This window comes from Panthera pardus, unplaced genomic scaffold (assembly GCF_024362965.1).
Source record: "Panthera pardus isolate Hobbes unplaced genomic scaffold, ASM2436296v1 HiC_scaffold_15, whole genome shotgun sequence".
Classification (NCBI taxonomy): domain Eukaryota; kingdom Metazoa; phylum Chordata; class Mammalia; order Carnivora; family Felidae; genus Panthera; species Panthera pardus.
This window is the reverse complement of record NW_026526710.1, coordinates 26470897-26491419: the sequence shown is the minus strand read 5'-3', so window position 1 is coordinate 26491419 and position 20523 is coordinate 26470897. Positions and strand designations below refer to the sequence as shown.

Genomic DNA, 20523 nt, shown 5'->3' with positions numbered 1-20523 from the left:
CATCTTAACTTGTACGTAAATTCCAGTTGGTTGACCCTGCAGAGATGTAGATGTCACTCCTATGGTGATGCATTATCATGAAATGAATATATGAACATTAACTGCGGCTGTTACTTCTTATTTAAGAAAACAGAACCACATAATCTTAGACATCAGAAAAGAGTGCTCATAGAAATCAGCATGGAGGTGCCTCGGTGGTTCAGTCTGTTCAGAGTCTGACTCTTGATTTCAGCTCAGGGTGTGATCTTGCAGTTCATGGGATTGAGCCCTGTGTTGGGCTCTGCACTGACAGTGCTGAACTGAATATGCTTGGGGATTCTCTCTTCCTCTCTCTCTGCCCCTCCCCAGCTTGTGCATGCACACGCTCTCTCTCTGTCTTTCTCAATAAATAAAAAAGAGATTAGCATCTTCAAGCATAACAGCAGTATAGACAAACAATGGGGTGGGAGAGCCTGTGAGTTACATTGATTATTTCTGAACTCATGTCGATATCACTTGAAAGCTTGGTCACCCCCAACTCCTGTGTTATTAATTTACTTAGATTTTAATTGTACTTTTTATTGTAGTTCCAGGAAAACAATCCCTTAAATTTAACGAAAGTACTTGTCTCTGGTCCTTTATCTGTGTAAATTTGTCAGAGATGTAATTGGTATATATCTCTTTAGTCTCCTCATAATGATTTCTGTGAAACAACTGTACACTTTTCTAACTTTTAATCTTGCATTTCACAGCTGTAAAAAGTTGGCCTTTTTTTTTTCAGAGTTAATGTCATGTAGGTCTTTTTTTATTTGAGATTATATCAGCATGGTTTGAATTTGTAACAGTTTGTGGATTATTTAACATTTTATTTGTCACACACAGAGTGATGTCACCAGTGAATTGAGTACCACAATTATTCAAGCCAGTCCAGTTCCATCAGAGGAACAGGCTGTGGAAAAACTGACAGAAAAAGGTTCATTTCAAAGTAGAAGTAAAGGAGCACTATCGTATATTATCCAAAAAGACTCCGATACAGGCAATGTGGCAGAAATGACTTCTCTGAGTAGCAAACCTGAAGATGCAAAACCTTACTTTAGGTTGAGTAAAGATCTTTCCTCCAAGAGTGGAGATCTATCGGAAGCCAGTGCAGTCGGGTTGACCTCTCACCCCACTGAATTGGACCAGATGGGCCTGGCTCTACTGAGCAAGACAGGTCTCGCCCGCCCAGCCATGTCAGCGATGCCACACCTCCCTGTGTCACGTCAGGCTTCTGTGAACGAAAGTGAAAGAGTATCCTCAGAAGATCCGCTAACTGCCAGCAATGCAGTAGGTGGCCAGATTCCTCATCGGATGGCCCCTGGAAACGAGGGCGCCCCTATTCCCAGCACCATGGCTCGTGGCTCTGCTCCTGAGATGCAGAACGTGCCCACTGCACTTCCTACACTCTTGACTCAACATTCTTTTACCACGGCTCCCTTTGCCCAGCACTATTTAGGAACACTGTCTTCAGCTGGAAATGTTGTTTTGCCTCAGTGCCATGCTGGCAGCGCCACTGTCTGTGGATTTTCGGGAAGCTGTCCTTATTCTGCTGTTGCAGGAGAGCATGTTCAGAACTCTGTGGCCATGGGAATTTGTCTAGGGCAAAATACCAGCTCTGGATTGATGGGTACCTCTTCCCTTTATAACCCATATTCTAATGCCTTAAATCAGAATCTTCTAAGTACGGCAAAACCTTTTCCCGTGCAGTCCGTTGGTACAAACTGTGGAATTGAACCATGGGATTCAGGAATGCTGTCAGGATTTGGTAAGATGTTTTTCCTCTGTTACTGCTAATTGTCGCTTGCTGTTATTGAAAAATTGTGTTTTCTCAAACGAGGCCACAAAACTAGTTTGTTTCAGGGAGATACTGGTTGGCCTGAATTTCTCTTAAGTTTTATTCTTTGTTCTCAATTGAAATCACAGACCATGATATATTTCTGTGCAAGGGTCTCCAACATGGCTTTAGAAAAGCATGAACACTTAATGCAGGTGAAACTCCTGATGTCTTTGTCTTCCTGTCTTTCTTGTGCTCTGCACTTGGATTTCTGTAATTGCTTCAACAAGGAACTGTCCAGTTCAGGATTGGCTCTCTGGAGGAGTGAGTCTCCTTCCACTTAAAAAAATTTTTTTTAATGTTTATTTATTTTTGACAGAGAGGGAGACAGAGTGTGAGTGGGGAGGGGCAGAGAGAGAGGGAGACACAGAATCCGAAGAAGGCTTCAGGCTCTGAACTGTCAGCACAGAGCCCCACGTGGGGTTTGAACTCACAAACCACGAGATCATGACCTGAGCCAAAGTCAGACACCCAACTGACTGAGCTACCCAGGTGCCCCTCCTTCCACTTTTTAAAGTCTTTTGGGGGATAACAGTTGTGGTGAGAGACAGTATCCTTCCACTTTTGTCTGCAGTGGCTGAACTGCTCCTGGATTCTTTTGCTAGAGATGGTCACTCTAAGCAGAGTTGGGTGTTGTGTGTTCCCTGACATCATACACACGGCCACTGGAGTGCTGTCTTTTCTACCCCCCTGTTCTTCTCAAGGAAATTCCAAAGTTACTACATAAGGATAGTGAAAAGATTTGGTCTTATTAAAACTGAGAAGATGTATAAATCTTGAAAGTTCGAGCCCTGTGTTGTTTCTTACTAGGTTAGGTAGTGGCTTATATTTGTGGCAGAAAAAAGGAAGAGATTACTAATAGGCAGTACATTGAAGAGTTGATTCGCTGTAAATTGTGGGTTTGATCAGTTGTACTTGTTCTTCCTGAGCTGGATACAGCAAGCAAAAATTGTTGGCCTGGGCTGAGGCTTATACAATGTCAAGGACTCCTAAAGACCCAGTGCACTTCATCCTGTAGCTCTTAGGTGTAAATAGGTAGTCTTACATAAAAATTTCCATTTAACTAATTGTTCTTTTAATCAGATGTTTGATATCACTTGCATTTGACTACCCTCTATCTTTACCCAGGGAAAGTCAGAGTACCTGAGGAGTTGAAGTTTCCTCATGCTTGCTGTGTTGGCATTGCTTCCCAGACCCACCTTAGTGTACTTAACCCAACTGACCGCTGGCTACAGGTCAGCATTGGGGTTCTCACTGTTAGTGTTAATGGTGAAAAGGTAAGCTTTCTGTGTCTTTCTCCTGTCACTTAGCAATTGCATTTTGATTAATGTTAGATTTCTCCTTTCTCTAGTATTTCCTTTTATACTTGGGAGTCTGTCCTCCCCCACCTTGTATGCCTTCACAGAATCATTGAAATGGTATGTGAAAGAATAACATTGTGTCTTTTTCTTAGCACCTCCTTTTCTTGTAGTACTGCATTGAGAAGTGAAATGTGATTGTGGTTCTCTGTTTCTATCAGTTATTTATTTATCATTATATTTCATTGTTATTTATTCATAAAACCATGCGAATATGCTTTAAGTGCTATTTAAACCACCAAAAACTTGGATTTCTGCTATTTGTTGGTTTTGTTAAATGTGATTGAATATAAGTTACTATCATTTATCAAAAAACAAGTTATTCTTGGGACCTATATCTTCATTCAATAAGTGGAATCTTTTTGACTAATTTATCTGATCATTTTTTTTTTTTTTAGAAACATTTTTACTGTTTATTTATTTATTTACTTTTTTGAGAGAGACAGAGTGTGAGTGGGAGAGGGCAGAGAGAGGCAGACACAGAATCTGGAGCAGGCTCTAGGCTCTGAGCTGTCTGCCCAGAGCCCGACATGGGGCTCGAACCCGCGAACTGCGAGATCACGACCTGAGCCGAAGTCAGATGCTTAACCGACTGAGCCGCCCAGGCGCCCCTATCTGATCATGTTTTTACATGATCTTTTGAAATACCTGGAAATACAATTTTAACATTAACTCTTAACAGCAAGGGTCTCTCACATGATCAGTTAGAGGTGGTAAAGTACAATACTCTAAATCTCCTTTCATGATTACAATGATGTAGACATGATTGAGCAGGAAAGGTGGGAAATGTGGTCAGCAGCTCCTATTTTGGAATGCCCTGGTTTTGCGACTGACACTTGCAGATGAGCATTGGTGGATGAGTTTACTTTCTCTCTTACCTCCTGGTAAGATTTACCTGGCAAAATAAGATTGTGTCTAGGGGCGCCTGGGTGGCTCAGTCAGTTAAGTGTCTGACTTTGGCTCAGGTCATGATCTCATGATTCGTGGGTTTGAGCCCTGCGTTGGACTCTGTGCTGACAGCTCAGAGCCTGTAGCCTGCTTCTGATTCTGTGTTTCGCTCTCTCTCTGCCCCTCCCCTGCTCATGTGCGCGCGCTCTCTCTCTCTCTCTCTCTCTCTCTCTCAAAAATAAATACACATTGAAAAAAAAAAAAAGATTGTCTCTAGTCTCCCTCTTCCCTTTTCCTAGCCTTTCCTCTCTGATCCTGAGGTTGGATGGAAAGCATGTGATAGCAGGAAAGTGTTAAGGGTGGGAGGTAAGCTTGGAGGCCCTTTTAGGGGCATGTAGGAAGTAGTGTTGCCTCTGGATGCGGGAATAGAAAAGAATGCCCTCATGTATAGTGAGGAGGGAGGGTTTGGAATGAGTCATAATCATGGACTGAGTAGCCTGATCAGGACCTTGGAAGTCAGTCTAATGTCCCTGATCACACAAAAACCAGTCCTGGGTGATGTGCAGGGCACCAGAGTGCTGCCTTTTCCAGGGGCTCTTTCATTGGAAATGAGGGTATAGATAAGCTGTGTTTGCTTTAAAACAGACTAGGGGACACACAGTCAACTTATCTTCATAAGTCTTCATAATTTTGACTAATTGTACTTTATCGATAATGGGTTATAAGGCTTAGATATTTTGAAAGGTAAATTTCTAGATTTGGTAGTTTGAGAAGAAAAGGATCTTAAACTAGTTGATTTCTGATTCTTGATTTTCAATGTGAAACCATTTCTTAACGAACTGTGTGGCACTTTTTTTTAAAGGTGGATCTTTCAGCATATCCTTGTTTAGTTTTCAAGAATAAAGTCATCATGAGACCTCATGCCACAGAAGAGATAAAAGTACTTTTCATACCATCTGATCCTGGGATTTTCAGATGTATATTCAGTGTTGCTTGTTGGCCATTTTCAGCAGATGCTGAGACCATAGCACAAGCAGAAGCCTTGGCAAGCAGAGTCGTTCTCACAGCTGTTGCTGAGATGCCTGTGATTGAGGTAACTACTTGTAAGCAAGTCTTTGTCATGCCTGGCATTTGAATGAAGCCTGTTTAACCCTTAAGAGGTAATATTTGGGAGAAATGAATATGTGGGTAAATATGCCACAAAGTTACTTTCAAGCTACCATTAGTTCTTAATTAGCTTCTTACTTTAGAATTTAAAATTATTTCTGTTGGGGCTCCTGGGTGACTCAGTTGGTTGGGTGTCCAACTTTGGTTCAGGTCATGATCACACAGTTCGTGAGTTCAAGCCCTGTGTTGGGCTCTCTGCTGTCAGCATCTGCTTCAGATCCTCTCTCTCCCTCTCTCTCTGCCCCTCCCCTGCTTTCTTTCCTCTCTCTCACTCTCTCTCTCTCTCTCAAAAATAAACATTAATGGAGCATCTGGGTGGCTCAGTCGGTGAAGCGTTTGACTCTTGGTTTCGGCTCAGGTTATGAGTTCATGGCTTCGTGGGTTGTAACACTGCATCAGGCTCTGCACTGGCAGTGGGGAGCCTGCTTGGGATTCTATCTTCCCGTCTCTCTGCCCCTCCCCATTTGTGCTGTCTCTGTCTCTCAATATAAATAAATAACTTAAAAAAAAGTAAACATTAAAAAAAATTACTGGGGCACCCGGGTGGCTCAGTCGATTAAGTGTCCAACTTCTGCTTAGATCATGATCTCACGGTTCACGAGTTTGAGCCCTGCGTCAGGCTCTGTGCTGACAGCTCAGAGCCTGGAGCCTGCTTCAGATTCTGTGTCTCCCTCTCTCTCTGTCCCTCCCCTGCTTACATTCTGTCTCTCTTTCCTAAAAATAAACATTTAAAAAAATAAAAAAAAATAATTTCTATTGTTTTATGGAAATTCAGCTCTACTTGCTGGATGTGGGTGTTAGTTTGGGACGTTCTGAAAAGTCACCAGACATATTGGGTTGTTTGTTTTAAAAGCGACTAAGAAATGTAATGAGATCAGTGATTTTCCCTGGTGGTATGTAAACGTTGGATGTTATATATTAACCTTTTAAATACCACTTTAAGAAAGAATACAGGAAGTGGTTACGTAGGGGACATCTTGAATATATGTGTATAGGGAAAATAACTGCCTTATGTTACATGAATGAGTGTTTCAGCTTGGAATAACTTTCAGTAACCACATCACATACGGATTTAAAAAGTGTTTCAATATCAGTTTGGATGCACATGAAGACTAAGCTTCATGGATGCTGGAAGACAGCTTAGACAGTGTCTCTAGTGATGAAGAAGCCACCAGTGTTGACGATCTTGCCAGTGTTTGAGTACAGTTGTTTTCTGCCTAGAATACTTCTCCCACACACCGCATACTCTCTCACTGTTGGTGGAATGGCAGTCCCCACCTATTCCCTCATCCCTGCATGCCCACCTCCCTTTGCCCACTTTACTTTTCTGCTTAGCATTTTTAGCATTGTCATACTAAATATTTACCTGTTTATTGTCTGATCCTCTTTGCTCCCACTAGAGTGTGAGCTCTGTGGGGGCCAGGACATGTGTCTCTTTTGTTCACTTCCAAAATAGTGCTTGGCATATAGTAAGGGCTCAAGTAATAGTTGTTTGAACTATCAATTCAAATAGAAAGTGGAAATAGCAATATTTCTAAATATATGTGGTTTCTGAAACATTGTATTACATTCGTGTCGACCAAAACCAATGACTATAGTCAGTTAGCTATTTCATCCATATCATTAAAGATTTATGTAGTAAGTCTGGCCAAGGAAGACTTTTTGATCTTGGAGAAATTGGATTGTTACGCATTTTAAAGTACATTTATAGTTTCCAAATGTTTTGGGAATGTTCCAGCAGCCTCTCCCCATTGCATGCCCCATGTTGGAGTCAGAATATGGGTTGGCGAGGGGAAGAAGGAAAGAGATTCTGTAGTTTAGCATGAGTTCAATCTATGTTAATGTTTCTTGTGTGCTTGAAAAGAATGACTCTAATTTCTCTTAGGTGCAGAATTCTTTTACATGTCCTTTAGCTCTACTTTGTTACTGTCTTCTGTATCGTTATTAACATTTCTGTGTGTTTAGTCTTTTTGTCTTTAAGAGAAGTTTTGTGGATTTGTCTGTTTCTCCTTATAATTCTATTGATTTTTGTCTTGGGTATTCTGAGCTCTGTTATGTGTGTTTAGACTCAAGATAATTTTATCTTCTAAGTGAAATTGTTCCTTTTTGAAGTTACAATTCTCTTGCATCTGCATTAGTTTGGAAGTTACACATTTCTGTTCCCTTCTTATTCAAATTGGTTACTGAAGTCTAAAATTAATCAGGAGCCCAAACAACACAAAAAGCTATAGTCATTTTAATGTTGATCTTTTCCTTCCGTCATATCTTTGACTACTATTTTAATCCCAAATGGTTTTAAAACCGTAACATTAAATGTTTTTTAACAGATTGCTCATGCTATTTTACTTTTTATTTTTATTTTTTTTGCTCACCATTATTTCTTGAATCTTTTGTTTTTACCTTTTTCATGGACTCTATTATCTGTATTTAAAGTGTACTTATTTTATAGTTAATTTCAGATTATTTCTAGTTCTTCAGGTGCTAATTTTTCTGCTAGCTTTGCTAGGTCTCCCTGATTACTTTCTTCATGAGGTTTCTAATTTTTTTTTAATGTTTATATTTATTTTTGAGACAGAGTGAGACAGATGAGTGGGGGAGGGCAGAGAGAGAGGGAGACACAGAATCTGAAGCAGGCTCCAGGCCCTGAGCTGTCAGCACAGAGCCCGATGGAGGGCTCAAACTCATGACTCGGGAGATCATGACCTGACTCAAAGTTGGACGCTCAACCGATTGAGCCACCCAGGCTCCCCAAGGTTTTTAATTTTTTAATTGACTTAAAAAATTCTTTCAATGTGAGCTCACATCATTAAGGCTGCTCTTCGCTGTAGTAATTCCATGTGTCCTGGTTTTTGAGTGTCCATAGAGAGCACTTTGTACAACTGCTTGGGGCATGAAGGGTTGTACTGATTTTCAGCTTGGAGCTTTCATATCTAGTGTGGCATAGGCCTAGAGTTTTACTTTCTTGCAAATGGTCTTCTGACACCCACCCATTGCTGGACAAGCTTCCCAGTTACCTCCTCAGACATATAAACAGGTTTTCTAGTTTCCTTTTCATAAAAGGCACTTCTTTCAATTTCTGCACTTGATGCGGGGAGCTCAGATTCCATTCTAGCCTTGCCCTGCCCACAGCAAGCTCAGGGTCATACTTTCTGTGGTTAGGAGGGTGGTGAAGCTCAACCACCTTGGAAGTGGCTCGATCCCAGACCTTCATGGGCTACCATGGAAGTCAGTTCCCATTTGCCAGTCTGTTTTTGATTTCCCATTATATTTGGCCAGGCTGAAGAAATTTATGTGTGTGTTAAATATTATCCAGCATTTCTACATGTGTGTGTGTGAGAGGTCTGTGTTAAGTTGTTCCTAGGCACACATTTTAAACTTTTGATATGCCTATTTTGGTATCATTTTAAACATTTTTAGTTTTGCCCGAAATTGGACTAAATCTGAAAATTCCAACATATATTTTGAAGGGAATTGAGAAGTTAAAATTATAATAATAGAGTTCATAGTAACTCATTGAAGGGAGGCTTGTATCTTTTATAAAATTGTCAGTTTGTCTTAAGATCTAACAGTCTTTTCAAAGTAGCAACAGCAAACATATTACTTTATTCTGTAGTACATTTGCATACATAGACTACCTCAGAAAATGAATTTAACATTTATTTTTGTAGAAAATAGCAATTGTAAAATGGCCTGGGGATATTTAGGTAGGTTTACATTTAATGCTGACTATTTGTAACTGGAAAAAGCAGTGATATGAATGTAAGCTGTGATATTAATATATGACTTTTTATAAATTAGTCTTTTCTTTCATAATTAGGTAGAAACAGAAAAAAAAGATGTTCTTGATTTTGGTGACTTGACTTATGGAGGCTGGAAAGCTTTGCCATTAAAATTGATAAACAAGACTCATGCCACTGTGCCAATCAGACTTGTTATTAATGCTGTAAGTATTAATGTACAGTAAGAAACTTTACAGAACACATTGATTTGGAATTCTAGGTACCGCTAATATCATTCTTGGTTCATTTTTCTTATGGAAGTAAATTTTTTGGTAACGATTCGGTCAACAAATTTAACATCACATGAACATTGCACTGTTGGCTTTACTGAGACTGATTCTTCTATTTCTGAACAGAATGCCATAGCCTGGCGCTGCTTCACATTTTCCAAGGCACCCATCCATGCTTCTTTGAAAGCAGCTCCGTATGCTGACATGATTGCTCAGCTGGCAGCTCCTTCTGTGGTCAACCACATGATGCCTGCCAGTTATGACGGACAGGTAAGCTGGGTGGATTGAAGGAACTGGCTTCAAATTAAAGAGGGAGTTAAGTTTCCAAACCAATTATCTTTCATTAAGATTTACATCTTAATGCTAAATTAAATTTTATTTTATTTTACAGGATCCAGAATTTCTGATAATTTGGGTTCTTTTCCATAGTCCAAAGAAACGGATCACTTCTTCAGGTATTCATGTTTATGTTTTTGGGGGAATTGCTCTTCTCTGTAGCAAAATAAACTACAAAGTTGAGGCATGTTTCTTCTATCAGTGAATGTGAATACTTTGAGGAATTTGTGAAATATGTTATGTTGTTTTAAAAATGGGGCAGAGAGTGTGCTGTTTTGGCTCAAATCCATGTAATTGTGGTTAACCCCAGCAAGTACCACTGAAAACCTTTTGGGATCTTTTTTGTACACTGATTTTATCACATCTACCAGTTGGATGTTTTCTTTCTTTTTCTCTTTTCTCCTCCACTAATTTCTATTCCTCTTCAAAGAGGAATTCTTCAAAAAATCATTTTGCTGGGGCTCCTGGGTGGTTCAGTTGGTTAAGCATCTGACTCTTGGTTGCAGCTTAGGTCATGATCTCATGGTTTGTGAGTTTAGGCCCCACATCGGGCTCTGCACTGACTGCTTGGGATTCTCTGTCTCTGTCTCTGTCTCTCTCTCTCTCTCAAAATAAATAAACTTAAAAAAAATCATTTTGCTTAGGATTTCTTGGGATCCCTGAGGGCATAGTGTTGGACCACATACAACATTTAGACTTAAATAATTCTCTGGTGTCTGAACTAAAAGAATGAGCTTTTGTAGAGATTTTAGGCTCAGCAGAAGAGTTCTTGGCAAGAGTCGATATAGAAGTTGATAGCCCAAACCCTACCCCAGTCATTAAAAGTATTGGTCTTCAAGCAAGAACAGGAATAGCTAGGATACATGCTCCAAAAGACTTACAGGTACCCTAAATTCTTTTCTTTGCCATGATTTTATGTTCAGGTTGATTTCATTCTAATTGTGACATTATTTAAGATGTTGGTTTTACTCCATTCTCTAGACTATGCACCTGTTTGCCAGTTTGGCTTCCTCAGCAAAGCAGCACTTACCTTTGAAAAATGCAGGGAATATTGATGTTTACTTAGATATCAAGGTAAGAATTTGTGTAAGAGCACTATGACATAGTATTTCCTTAGTCTGTGAGACTCTGAGTATCTTCTGACATTGTGAACATGGCTGAGCTGCCCCAGAGATCAAACAGAGTGCTTAAAATCTGAGGATTATACCAGTAGGAAATAGATGATAGGACACTTTAACATCTGATGTTTTATATGTAAGAACCAAGTTCTAGATTAATTCCTGAAAAATGTGTATGTTATCCTGTGGATAGGTGGAATTGGAGGAGAGTGATCATATATGTAGACATTTCTGAGAGGTGTGGATGGGTAAGAGGGTGTTAGTGATAGGAAATAGGAATGGGAGTTTAACTTCTTTGTGGAAAGAGAAAGTGCCCTTTCCAAGAGAATAAGACAAAGTGGGATAGTGACAGACAAGGCAGAAGGGAAAAATAACCTGTCAGAGTAAATGAAAAATGAGAGTAACTGAGTAAAAGCCACATTTGCATAAGTCAGTATTTAGTTATAATTGTATAAATATTTAGATCCCAGACCAAGGAAGTCACTTTTCAGTGGATCCAGAGAATCTATTCCTTAAACCTGGAGAAGAACATGAAGTTATAGTTACATTTACTCCAAAGGATCCCAAAGCCTGTGAGGAAAGGTAATATAAAATTATTTATAATGACCAGTTTGTACTCTTTTCTGAAAATAGCCACTTATTTAGATGTGCTTCGTTCCACAGTCTGAATGATCTAGGACATGTTTCATCTCATCTAATAGATAGTATAGCTCTGTTTAACTTCTGTTAGCCTCAGATTTTCTTCTTTTTGTGTACTAAAACTCTCCTTTTAAACCAATTGACTAGAAATTAAGAAATGACTATTTTTAAATATATTCTGACAAAAGTAAATAATAAAATGTCAATCTTGATGTTTCTCATTAACTTTCTCTCTCTCTCCAAGGAAACCATCACCAGTTGTTGGTAGTTTAAGATGCTTCCCCCTGCTCCCACACCCCCTCCCCCATTTCTCCAGGCTTATGACTTTTTGGCACCTAAATCATAAGTGAATATTACCTGATAGTGGTCGGAGCATCATTGTCATTAGTATTTGAATTTGCTTGGTAAACAGAGCTTAGAAGCACACACTGCTGAGACACATGTGCCCTGTCCCCTGCCTGGGTTATGGAATGCCTTAGTGTGCTCAGTCTGCTACTGTGACCTTTCAGAGGAGAGCTGGCCTGCACAAATGTGAACACTTGTGCCTGGAACAGCTGCCCCCAACTTCATTGAGTTACCTCTTTCATCTGAGAAGCTTTCCTCAACTGTTCCCAAACTCCTCATAAATAGTAGTCGGTAGTATTCCCGTGACCCCATGAACTTCCCTTGTCCCATTGTGTAGATGGTATTGTGACAGTCTTTCCTTGTCGATATTCCTCTGGAATATAAGCTGTAAGTGTGGGAATGTCATTGTATCCTCAGCACCCAGTTCAGTCTCTTGGACAAAGGAAGCCTGTGGGAAATAGTTGCCAATAGAATTGTGGACATTCAACTTAGATGGTTTTCTTTGTTAGGATCTTGAAAATATTCGTGCAGCCATTTGGACCACAGTATGAAGTGATGTTAAAAGGTGAAGTAGTTTCTTCAGGAAATAAACCTCTAATACCTGGATCTTGCTGCTCAGATGTTCCATCAATTTTGTCCAACAAGCAGTTTCTGGCCTGGGGGGGTGTCCCTCTTGGTAGAATACAGTAAGTATGCATGTAGCAGCTCCTGAGCACAAAGATTCTGCTGTCATCACCTAGCATTGTTTTCCACTCTGATAATTATGACCATGTTAATATTTTTAGAGTTGAATAAAGTTATCCTATGTTCTGTAATCTTCCTATTATGAATTCCGATGTTTTAATTAAAATTTTCACCTCTGGGGCACCTGGGTGGCTTGGTCAGTTGGGCGTCTGACTTCGGCCTTGCGGTTTGTAGGTTTGAACCTTGTGTCGGGCTCTGGGCTAACAGCTCAGAGCCTGGAGCCTGCTTCGGATTCTGTGTCTCCTCCTCTCTCTGCTCATGCTCATGCTCTGTCTGTCTGTGTCTTTCAATAATAAATAAACGTTAAAAAAAAAAAAAAGTGGTTTTTTTTTTAAATTTCACCTCTGCAATCCAAAAAAAATAGGTTTCAATTTTCTTAAGCTCTTTGGTGGATTCTCTGCTGATTATCAGATTTAGGCACTTAAGAGTTTGTTTGTTCCTTCTCTGGAAAGCCCTATGGAAAGGTAGGAAGAAAAAATAATCAGAGACCTTGCATTCTTCAGGAGTTTACAAAGTAGTAGAATATGAATACTTTGTACCATAAAGAGTAAAAGGGGTCTCTAATAGACCAGATCTGTTCTGTCATGGTTTAATGTGAATTATATCTTGAATCTTATTTTTATGTGCACTTTGATTATACACTATGAATATGAACTTTGAGTTAATTGGCATATAATATATAGTATAGTAATATTTTTCCTTTCATAAGCTTAGCAACATAGCTAAATACTTCTAATTAATAACCTAGGCAATTATTAAAGCTCAGTGTTTCTTCTTCCATATTTTGCATTTTTGTGTTTGACCTAAATGTTTTACCCACACATTTCTATGGTACCTGAGAGATAAGAAACTTCTGGCTGAATCTGTACTATAGGTGTGAAGAATTACTTTTTAAAATTATAGTTTTGTTAGTGCAAAAAAGATCTAATTGAACTTCCTTACTTTATAGAGTTCATACATCTGCTTAACCATCCAAGTAGTCAGTCATATGTACCTTGTCTTGTTGCAAAGGCAGCTTTCAAAAAGATATAGTAAGGTAAAAACTTGAGGGCCGACTGCTGTGGGATGATGAGATATGGTAATCATAAAGGTCATGCCCGAAGGCTCACCTGCAGAAGGCTCACGCTTTGCACTCGCCTTGATGTGGGTCTTATGCTTGGTTCTGACTCTAACCCCATCATCCTGAGATAAGTCACAGTGTTCCGAGGTTAAGAACAAACCAGTTACTGTGTGAGAGAGGATAGCTGTTCCTGCTGTAGACTTTAGACAGATGTTTCTTGCAGGGGTCCTTTCAAAGAGAAATCCATACAGCATGCCAAGTCTCAAAGTAAAACTACTTCATAGTAAATGCTCCCATCAGGATGCTCCCTCTTTGAGGTGCTTCATTCAGGTCTGGATGTGTCACACCTGAAGACCCAGCTGAAGATGTTTTCTGGGTGCTGAGGCAGGTGGTGGCTTGAATGAGACAGCTTAGGCACTTAGAAGAATGGTGGGCTGCATGTTCTTTAGGGAGCTCTCAGTAAAGATTCTCTCAGCTAGACTTTTGAAAAGTCCTGATTGGCAGGGAGTGTGAGGTATTGTGCCCTTTTCAGTAGCTCCTGTGTTGTTGGTTATGTCATCTGGTTTTTGCAGACAGCCGAGATGGAATACACGTTGAAAGGAAGGGCGGAACAAGGGCATGTGCCTGTATGGAAGAATTTTCTGGTTCTATACAGTTGAATCTGAACAGTGTATACCAGACTTTTCCTCAAAACATTAGTGGTCTGCTCCACTACACATACAAATAGTGATTTGAGATTTTGAAGTTCTGTGCCATGGAATGTGGTCAAAATAACATAGCTGTTCAGCTCAGCCATCAATGTCTAAGGTAAAAGGAAGATCACTTTCCAATATGCCCTAGCAATCATAGTCATTATTACAGTGCAGACTCTGGCAAGCGTCAGCTACTGAGTGTTCCTGTTGATACACCGCTTATTCTATAACTGCTCTTTCCTTTAAGACAAAGGCAGAAGAGAGCTCATTAAGGGCCATCAGCATCCTTGTATTGTTCCTGACAGAATTCCCTGTCTTGTGATAAAATTTGCAACAGATGATTAATAGAGTAGAGATGGCTGCTCTTAAAATCTAGCTGTTCCAGATGCCATAACATCTTGAAATCTTAGAGCTCATCTGAAACAAAATTAATGTGTGTTAAACTTTTTTTTTAATCAGAAATTAGTTAAGTTGAAAATGGGGGTACTATCTTGTGCGTGCTTCAGTGGCATTTTTCCCTGGCCCTCGCCTAAGTGAAAGGCATTCAGGCCGTCCTCCTTTATTTCTTGCTTCACTTCTTCATGGAGATTCATGGAGTGCCTTCTGATCCAACAGATCTAAGTGTAAGCCCCATGCCAGTACAGGGAAGTGACCTGAAAACTGTTCTATCCCTGTTTATGGTTGGTTAGATACCTTAACTCAGCCTGGAGGAGCTCGCCACTTCTGTGAGAAGGACCTTAGTCTGTGGATGCTGTGACACATGATGTCTCGAAGTGGACTTGTTGAAAGCAATAGATCCGTAGGTACCATGCTAATGTATGTACAGTATTTAGCGCAGCGCCTGCCTAGGGAAACGATGGACTTCTGTTTCTGTAGTGCCCTTACTTCCATTGTAGTGTCCTACATAGATGATTTTTCCCACCCCAAATATCTCCTGCTACTCTTTTATAAGGATGTTGCAGCATGGTTAATGATACAGAGGTGTATTGTCTGCTTAGAAAGAGATCATCCTATTTTCTCTCCCTAAGAAATGTCCTAGGAGGCATTCAGAGGCTGTGACCCAGTGGGTGCTAGGAGAGGACCCAGAAACAGAGGGCAAGGGGATCCTGGTGTTCTTTTGATGTGGTACTTGCCTGCTGCCTGCCTTTGTGGAAGAAGGTGCTTGTTGCAAAAGGGAGATTTGAAGTGAGCTCTTCTTCCAGAGGAAAGAGGAAATAATTCATATATAATTTCAGGGAGAGTGTTCTCATTGAGTCATTGATTTTGCCTCAGTTACAGATAGAAATGATAGTTAATAAATTATATTTTCTAAGGGTAAAGTGGTCCAAAGTGGTATTTCATTCCAGATTGATGTTTTTTAATTTTTGAAGTTCTGCATTTTTCCATATATTCATTCATTTATTCTGATTTCTCTCTCATAAGTCTGCACATGTACTTTGGCTATTTGTTTGTTAGGATTTAGTATTTCTTAATTATTATTTTGTGTGGACTGTATATAATAAAGGTGTTAACCCTTTTTACTTTGTATAGTTCTTTTTTGAAACTAGAAACTGAGCCCCCCTCCCTCTACTTGATTACTACTTGCAAATGATAGCTACATTTCCTTAAAAATAGATAAAAATAAAAGGTTTTAAAGATTTTTGTTGTTGTTGTTAGGTTTTCCCAGTGTTCTTTGAATGCTTTCCTCAGGTCTTAGATTTAAATTTTTAAAATATATATTTATTTTGAGAGAGAGAGCGCGTGCACGTGCATGAGCAGGGGAGGGGCAGAAAGAGAGAGAATCCCAAGCAGGCTCCACACTGTCAGCACAGAGCCTAATGCAGAGCTTGAATTCATGAACCATAACATCATGACCTGAACTGAAATCAGGAGTTGGCTGCTTAACCGCCTGAGCCACCCAGGCATCCCTAAAAATTGTTTTAATGTTTACTTATTTATTTTTAGAGAGATATTGAGCACGCAAGCAGTGGAGGGGCAGAGAGAGAGGGAAAGAGAGAATCCCCCGTAGCACGGGGCTCCATCTCACGAATCATGAGGTCATGACCTGAGCCGAAACCAAGGGTCAGATGCTTAACCAACTGAGCCACCCAAGCGCCCCTGTAGGTCTTGGATTTTATTCTGAGGTTGAGCTCAGCAGCCTTTCCCCTTCATCCCAAGGTGGACAAGACATAGGCCACAGTTTAAATAATTTAACTGCCAATCTTCAAAATTTGAGTAAAATGGAGATGTACTCATGTGTTCACTGTTCTCCAATGAAGAGAAGATTTGTATATTTTCACAGATTAAAGGATTTTTTTTTAACCACCAGCTAGCTAGTATTCTTAAGTCTCTTCTACTTGCATATTGTAACTTTTTATTTATTTTTATTTTTTTGCATATTGTAACTTTTTAAAAATATGGTTAATTCAATATAGTGTTTAAATAACTAGTTTGTGCAAATGAGGTTCTTAGAGTGAAAAATCCAAGCAATGTGCCTGAGAGTGGTATTGACTTAGAAACTTAATTTGTTATCTGGCTTTTTGTTGTTTTATAAGACAGGTAAGACTTTATATGTATATGCATATGCGTATGTATATATACATATACATATATGTATATGCATATGCATATATATGTGTATGTATATATACATATGCATATGTATATATATATACACACACACATACACACATACTATATGTATAAATATAGTATAAATAATGAAGTTGGCTAGGCAGCTATAATAGGAGAGCATTTAAACCAAAAACTTGCTCTGACACGGTGAGTCTTGAATGTATGTTTTCAGAAATGGAGGAATGTGTGTTTTCAGGACTGTGGAGACACCTTTGCAGGCTACTAATAAAGTGGCATATGCAATCCAGTCCATCTCTAAACATTGCAGTTAGTTTTAATTGATTTTGTTTTCATGGTTGTAGCAACATCCATGGAGTAAAACCACATTTATAATGTGTTCTTGTTTCTAGGCTTCAGAAGCTAGCTTTAAGAAATAATTGTACATCTACAACCCAGCATCTGCGACTGCTCATTAGAGGACAAGACCAGGACTGCTTTCAGGTTTGTAGTGTGCATGATGCTATTTCATGTTCTTTCAAAGCACTTACATGTGCAGACCATTATGTGTGCTTCATCTTTGAAGCTTTGGTTTGGTGGTAGTTTTGTCTTCTTGCTTTTTTGTATGTAGTGATTGTTTTTAAATTGTAGCTTCAGCACACTTTTGGTTCAGAAGAGCGACTGACCAGTAACTGTGAGATTAGAATGCGTCCAAAGGAAGACATTTACATCTCTGTGTTATTTGCTCCTACTCGATTATCTTGTATGTTGGCTAAACTAGAAATTAAACAACTGGGAATTCGATCACAACCAGGCATTAAGTTCACGGTAAGATGATTTTATTGCTTTTTGTCCTCCCATGGAGTTTCTGACATGTTGTAAATATTTGTTTAATATTGGTAATTATATATCCTCTGCTTTTTATAAGTCAAAATAGGGGATTGCCTTGCTTTACAAACAAGTTAGGGAGTAATTATGTACTTTGTACAAGTGTCATGTGATAAAAATAGCTTCCATAGTATTCTATAGGAAACATTCTCTTCTCACACCTTTAAGTTTCATTTCAGTTTGAGAATTTTGAAATGTACCCAGTTTTACAGGAACACATTTTTTTGGTAAATCTGGATCAAACTGTTTAAGATACTGACTTTCCAAGTAAATTGTATTCTTTCAATTCAGCAAAATACCTATTGATACCATTTACTAGATTCTGTTCCAGAACTAGGGCTAAAGACAAGAGCTTCTATTTTATTTATTTGTTTAATTTTCAGTTAGTTTACAGTGCAATATTGATTTTAGGAGTAGAATTCAGTGATTCATCACTTACATACAACACCCAGTGCTCGTCACACCCATTTTGCCCGTTTCCCACCCACCTCCCTCCATCAACCCATAGTTTTTTCTCTATCATTAAGAGTCTCTCGTGTTTTGTTTCCTTCTCTTCTGACAAGAGCTTTTACAGTTTTGTTTCTTCCCAACGTAATTTTTAAAAAGGATTTCAACTCATTTCTTTAGATATATTTAAAGCAGTAAGAGATAAAGGTCGTAAATCATTGAAAAAAGGAGAGGACAGGGTCGTCAGATGAACCCCAAGCTCCATAAAAGTGCACACCTTAAATCTTCACAGTTTTGGCTGTAATCCCACAGTTTGGGGACTAAAACTTTGGTCCATTTTCTATAATCAGAGGGAATGTGATGAGTTGCAAGATTAAAAATACCTAAACGTGTTTTTTTAAACAATAGATATTTATGGCAAATTTAGCTTTTTTTTGATGCTGAAACTTGACATATTCTCTGTGGAGCTCTTTACTTGCCCACCACAATTTTGTGGTGGACAAAATTGTTTAAACATGTAAGTGATCGGGCGCCTGGCTGGCTCAGTCAGTAGAGCATGCAACTCCAGATCTCAGGGTTATGAGTTTTAGCCCCATGTTTTCAGGGTAGATTTTATTTAATTAAAAAAAAAAAAAAAGAGATATAAGTGGTCATCTTTAGGAAAGAACATCCTTATATGTGAGCCCAGGACACAATGCCAAAGTACCACATATCCTGATGATCTGGCTTCAAGTTAGAATCAAATGGTTTGTGGAGAAGACTAAATGGGCTATATCTTTCAGACTATCCTGAACCTATTTCTTTTTTTTTCTTTTTTTTCTTTTTTGAGAGAGTGTACGCACTTGCACATGAGTGGGGGAGGGGCAGAATCCCAAGCAGGCTCTGCACTGCCAGTGGGGCTTGAACCCATAAACTGCAAGATCAAGAATTGGACGCTTAACCAATGCGCCACCCAGGTGTCACCTTTTTTTAAAAAAAAAAAAGTGTTTATTTATTTTGAGATAGATGGGCAGAAAGAGAGGGAGAGAGAATCCAAAGCGGGCTCTGTGATGCCAGAGCAGAGCCTGCCTTGGGGCTCAAACCCACAAACCATGAGGTCCTGACCTGAGCTGAAATCAAGAGGTGGACACTTAACTGACTAAACCACCCAGGCACCCCTATCCTGAATATATTTCTATTAGTTTCAGGTTTACTAGCCAAGATGGTAAGGTTATTTTTAAGTAAGAATTTCTGGAGAGCTAGTAATTCCCTGGTGGTTTAGGGCAAGACCATTTGATTTGATAGTCACCAGCAGAAGTTCAAGCTGACCTTCTTAAGACAAAGTAGGATCCTAGTGGGAGTCCTGCCTATGTAGATGCCACTTGTCCTCTCAGAGGTGGGCTGAACAGGGACCAGAAGTGCACAGATATGACCTTTATCTCACAGGAAGACTTTGCCTACTAGCACTGGTGTACATTTGTGGAGATAAGGAGCCTAGCACAGTGGTGGAAGAGCACTTAACTCTAGTGATGAGAGACTGGGAACAGCCACTGTTCTTCACACTCACCCTGGATCAGTCTCTACTCAACTTGTGCTTCACTCACTTACTGTCCTGGTTTGGTTCTGAGGAGCAAGTGAAATTATGCTTTGTGTACTATATAGCACAGTGGGACTGCAATAAAAATATATTTATTGCATTCTGAGTATATGCCAGGCATTTCTCTCTCTCTCTCTCTCTCTCTCTCTCTCTCTCTCTCTTTTTTTAACATTTATTTATTTTTGAAATAGAGAGGGAGACATAGCACGAGCAGGGGGAAGGGCAGAGAGAGAGGGAGACACAGAATCCAAAGCAGGCTCCAGGCTCCAAGCTCTCAGCACAAAGCCTGAGGTGGGGCTCAAACTCCTGGACCACAAGATCATGACCTGAACTGAAGTCGACCACTTAACAGACTGAGCTACCCAGGTGCCCCTGCCAAGCACTACTCTTAATCATCACCACACGAATTACCATACTTTATCTTCAAAACGACTGTCTGTCATACCATTCTTCATTTTACACATACGGAAACAGACCTAGAGAGATACTTGCCATGGTCATATTTCTTACATGGCAGTAAATCATCCAGGATGGGTTCAGATTCAGACTACTGGACTACAAAGCCCATTTTTATCTATTGTGCAGGCTCTAGGTGTGCATACTGCCTCTGTTTTCCAGTCCTGTAGAGCAGCAGTTCTCAACCAGAGGCTGTTTTACCCTCCAGGGGACTCTTGGCAATACTAGACACATTTTTGGTTGTCATTACTGGGGGTGGGAAAAGGGTGCTACTGGCATCTAGTGGGTGGAAGCCAGGGATGCAGCTGAACTCCCTGCAAGGCAAAGGACAGCCCCCACCACAAGGTATGATGTAGTTCAAGACATTGTAGTGCTGAGGTTAAGAAACCCTGCTCTAG

The 20523-nt window shown here is 39.7% G+C and overlaps 1 protein-coding gene across 2 annotated transcripts in view; it reads left to right on the top strand.

Moving 5' to 3' along the window:
- Window positions 1-20523, top strand: part of CEP192 (centrosomal protein 192) — a 131348-nt gene that overhangs the window by 76607 nt on the left and 34218 nt on the right. For both annotated transcript variants that reach the window (XM_019433885.2, XM_019433883.2), the window contains exons 20-31: window positions 862-1783; window positions 2981-3129; window positions 4961-5191; window positions 9083-9208; window positions 9401-9544; window positions 9666-9729; window positions 10354-10493; window positions 10592-10684; window positions 11192-11310; window positions 12222-12398; window positions 17172-17262; window positions 17410-17586. In XM_019433885.2, coding sequence (XP_019289430.2) covers window positions 862-1783; window positions 2981-3129; window positions 4961-5191; window positions 9083-9208; window positions 9401-9544; window positions 9666-9729; window positions 10354-10493; window positions 10592-10684; window positions 11192-11310; window positions 12222-12398; window positions 17172-17262; window positions 17410-17586 — 2433 coding nt within the window. The remainder of the gene's footprint in view (window positions 1-861; window positions 1784-2980; window positions 3130-4960; window positions 5192-9082; window positions 9209-9400; window positions 9545-9665; window positions 9730-10353; window positions 10494-10591; window positions 10685-11191; window positions 11311-12221; window positions 12399-17171; window positions 17263-17409; window positions 17587-20523) is intronic.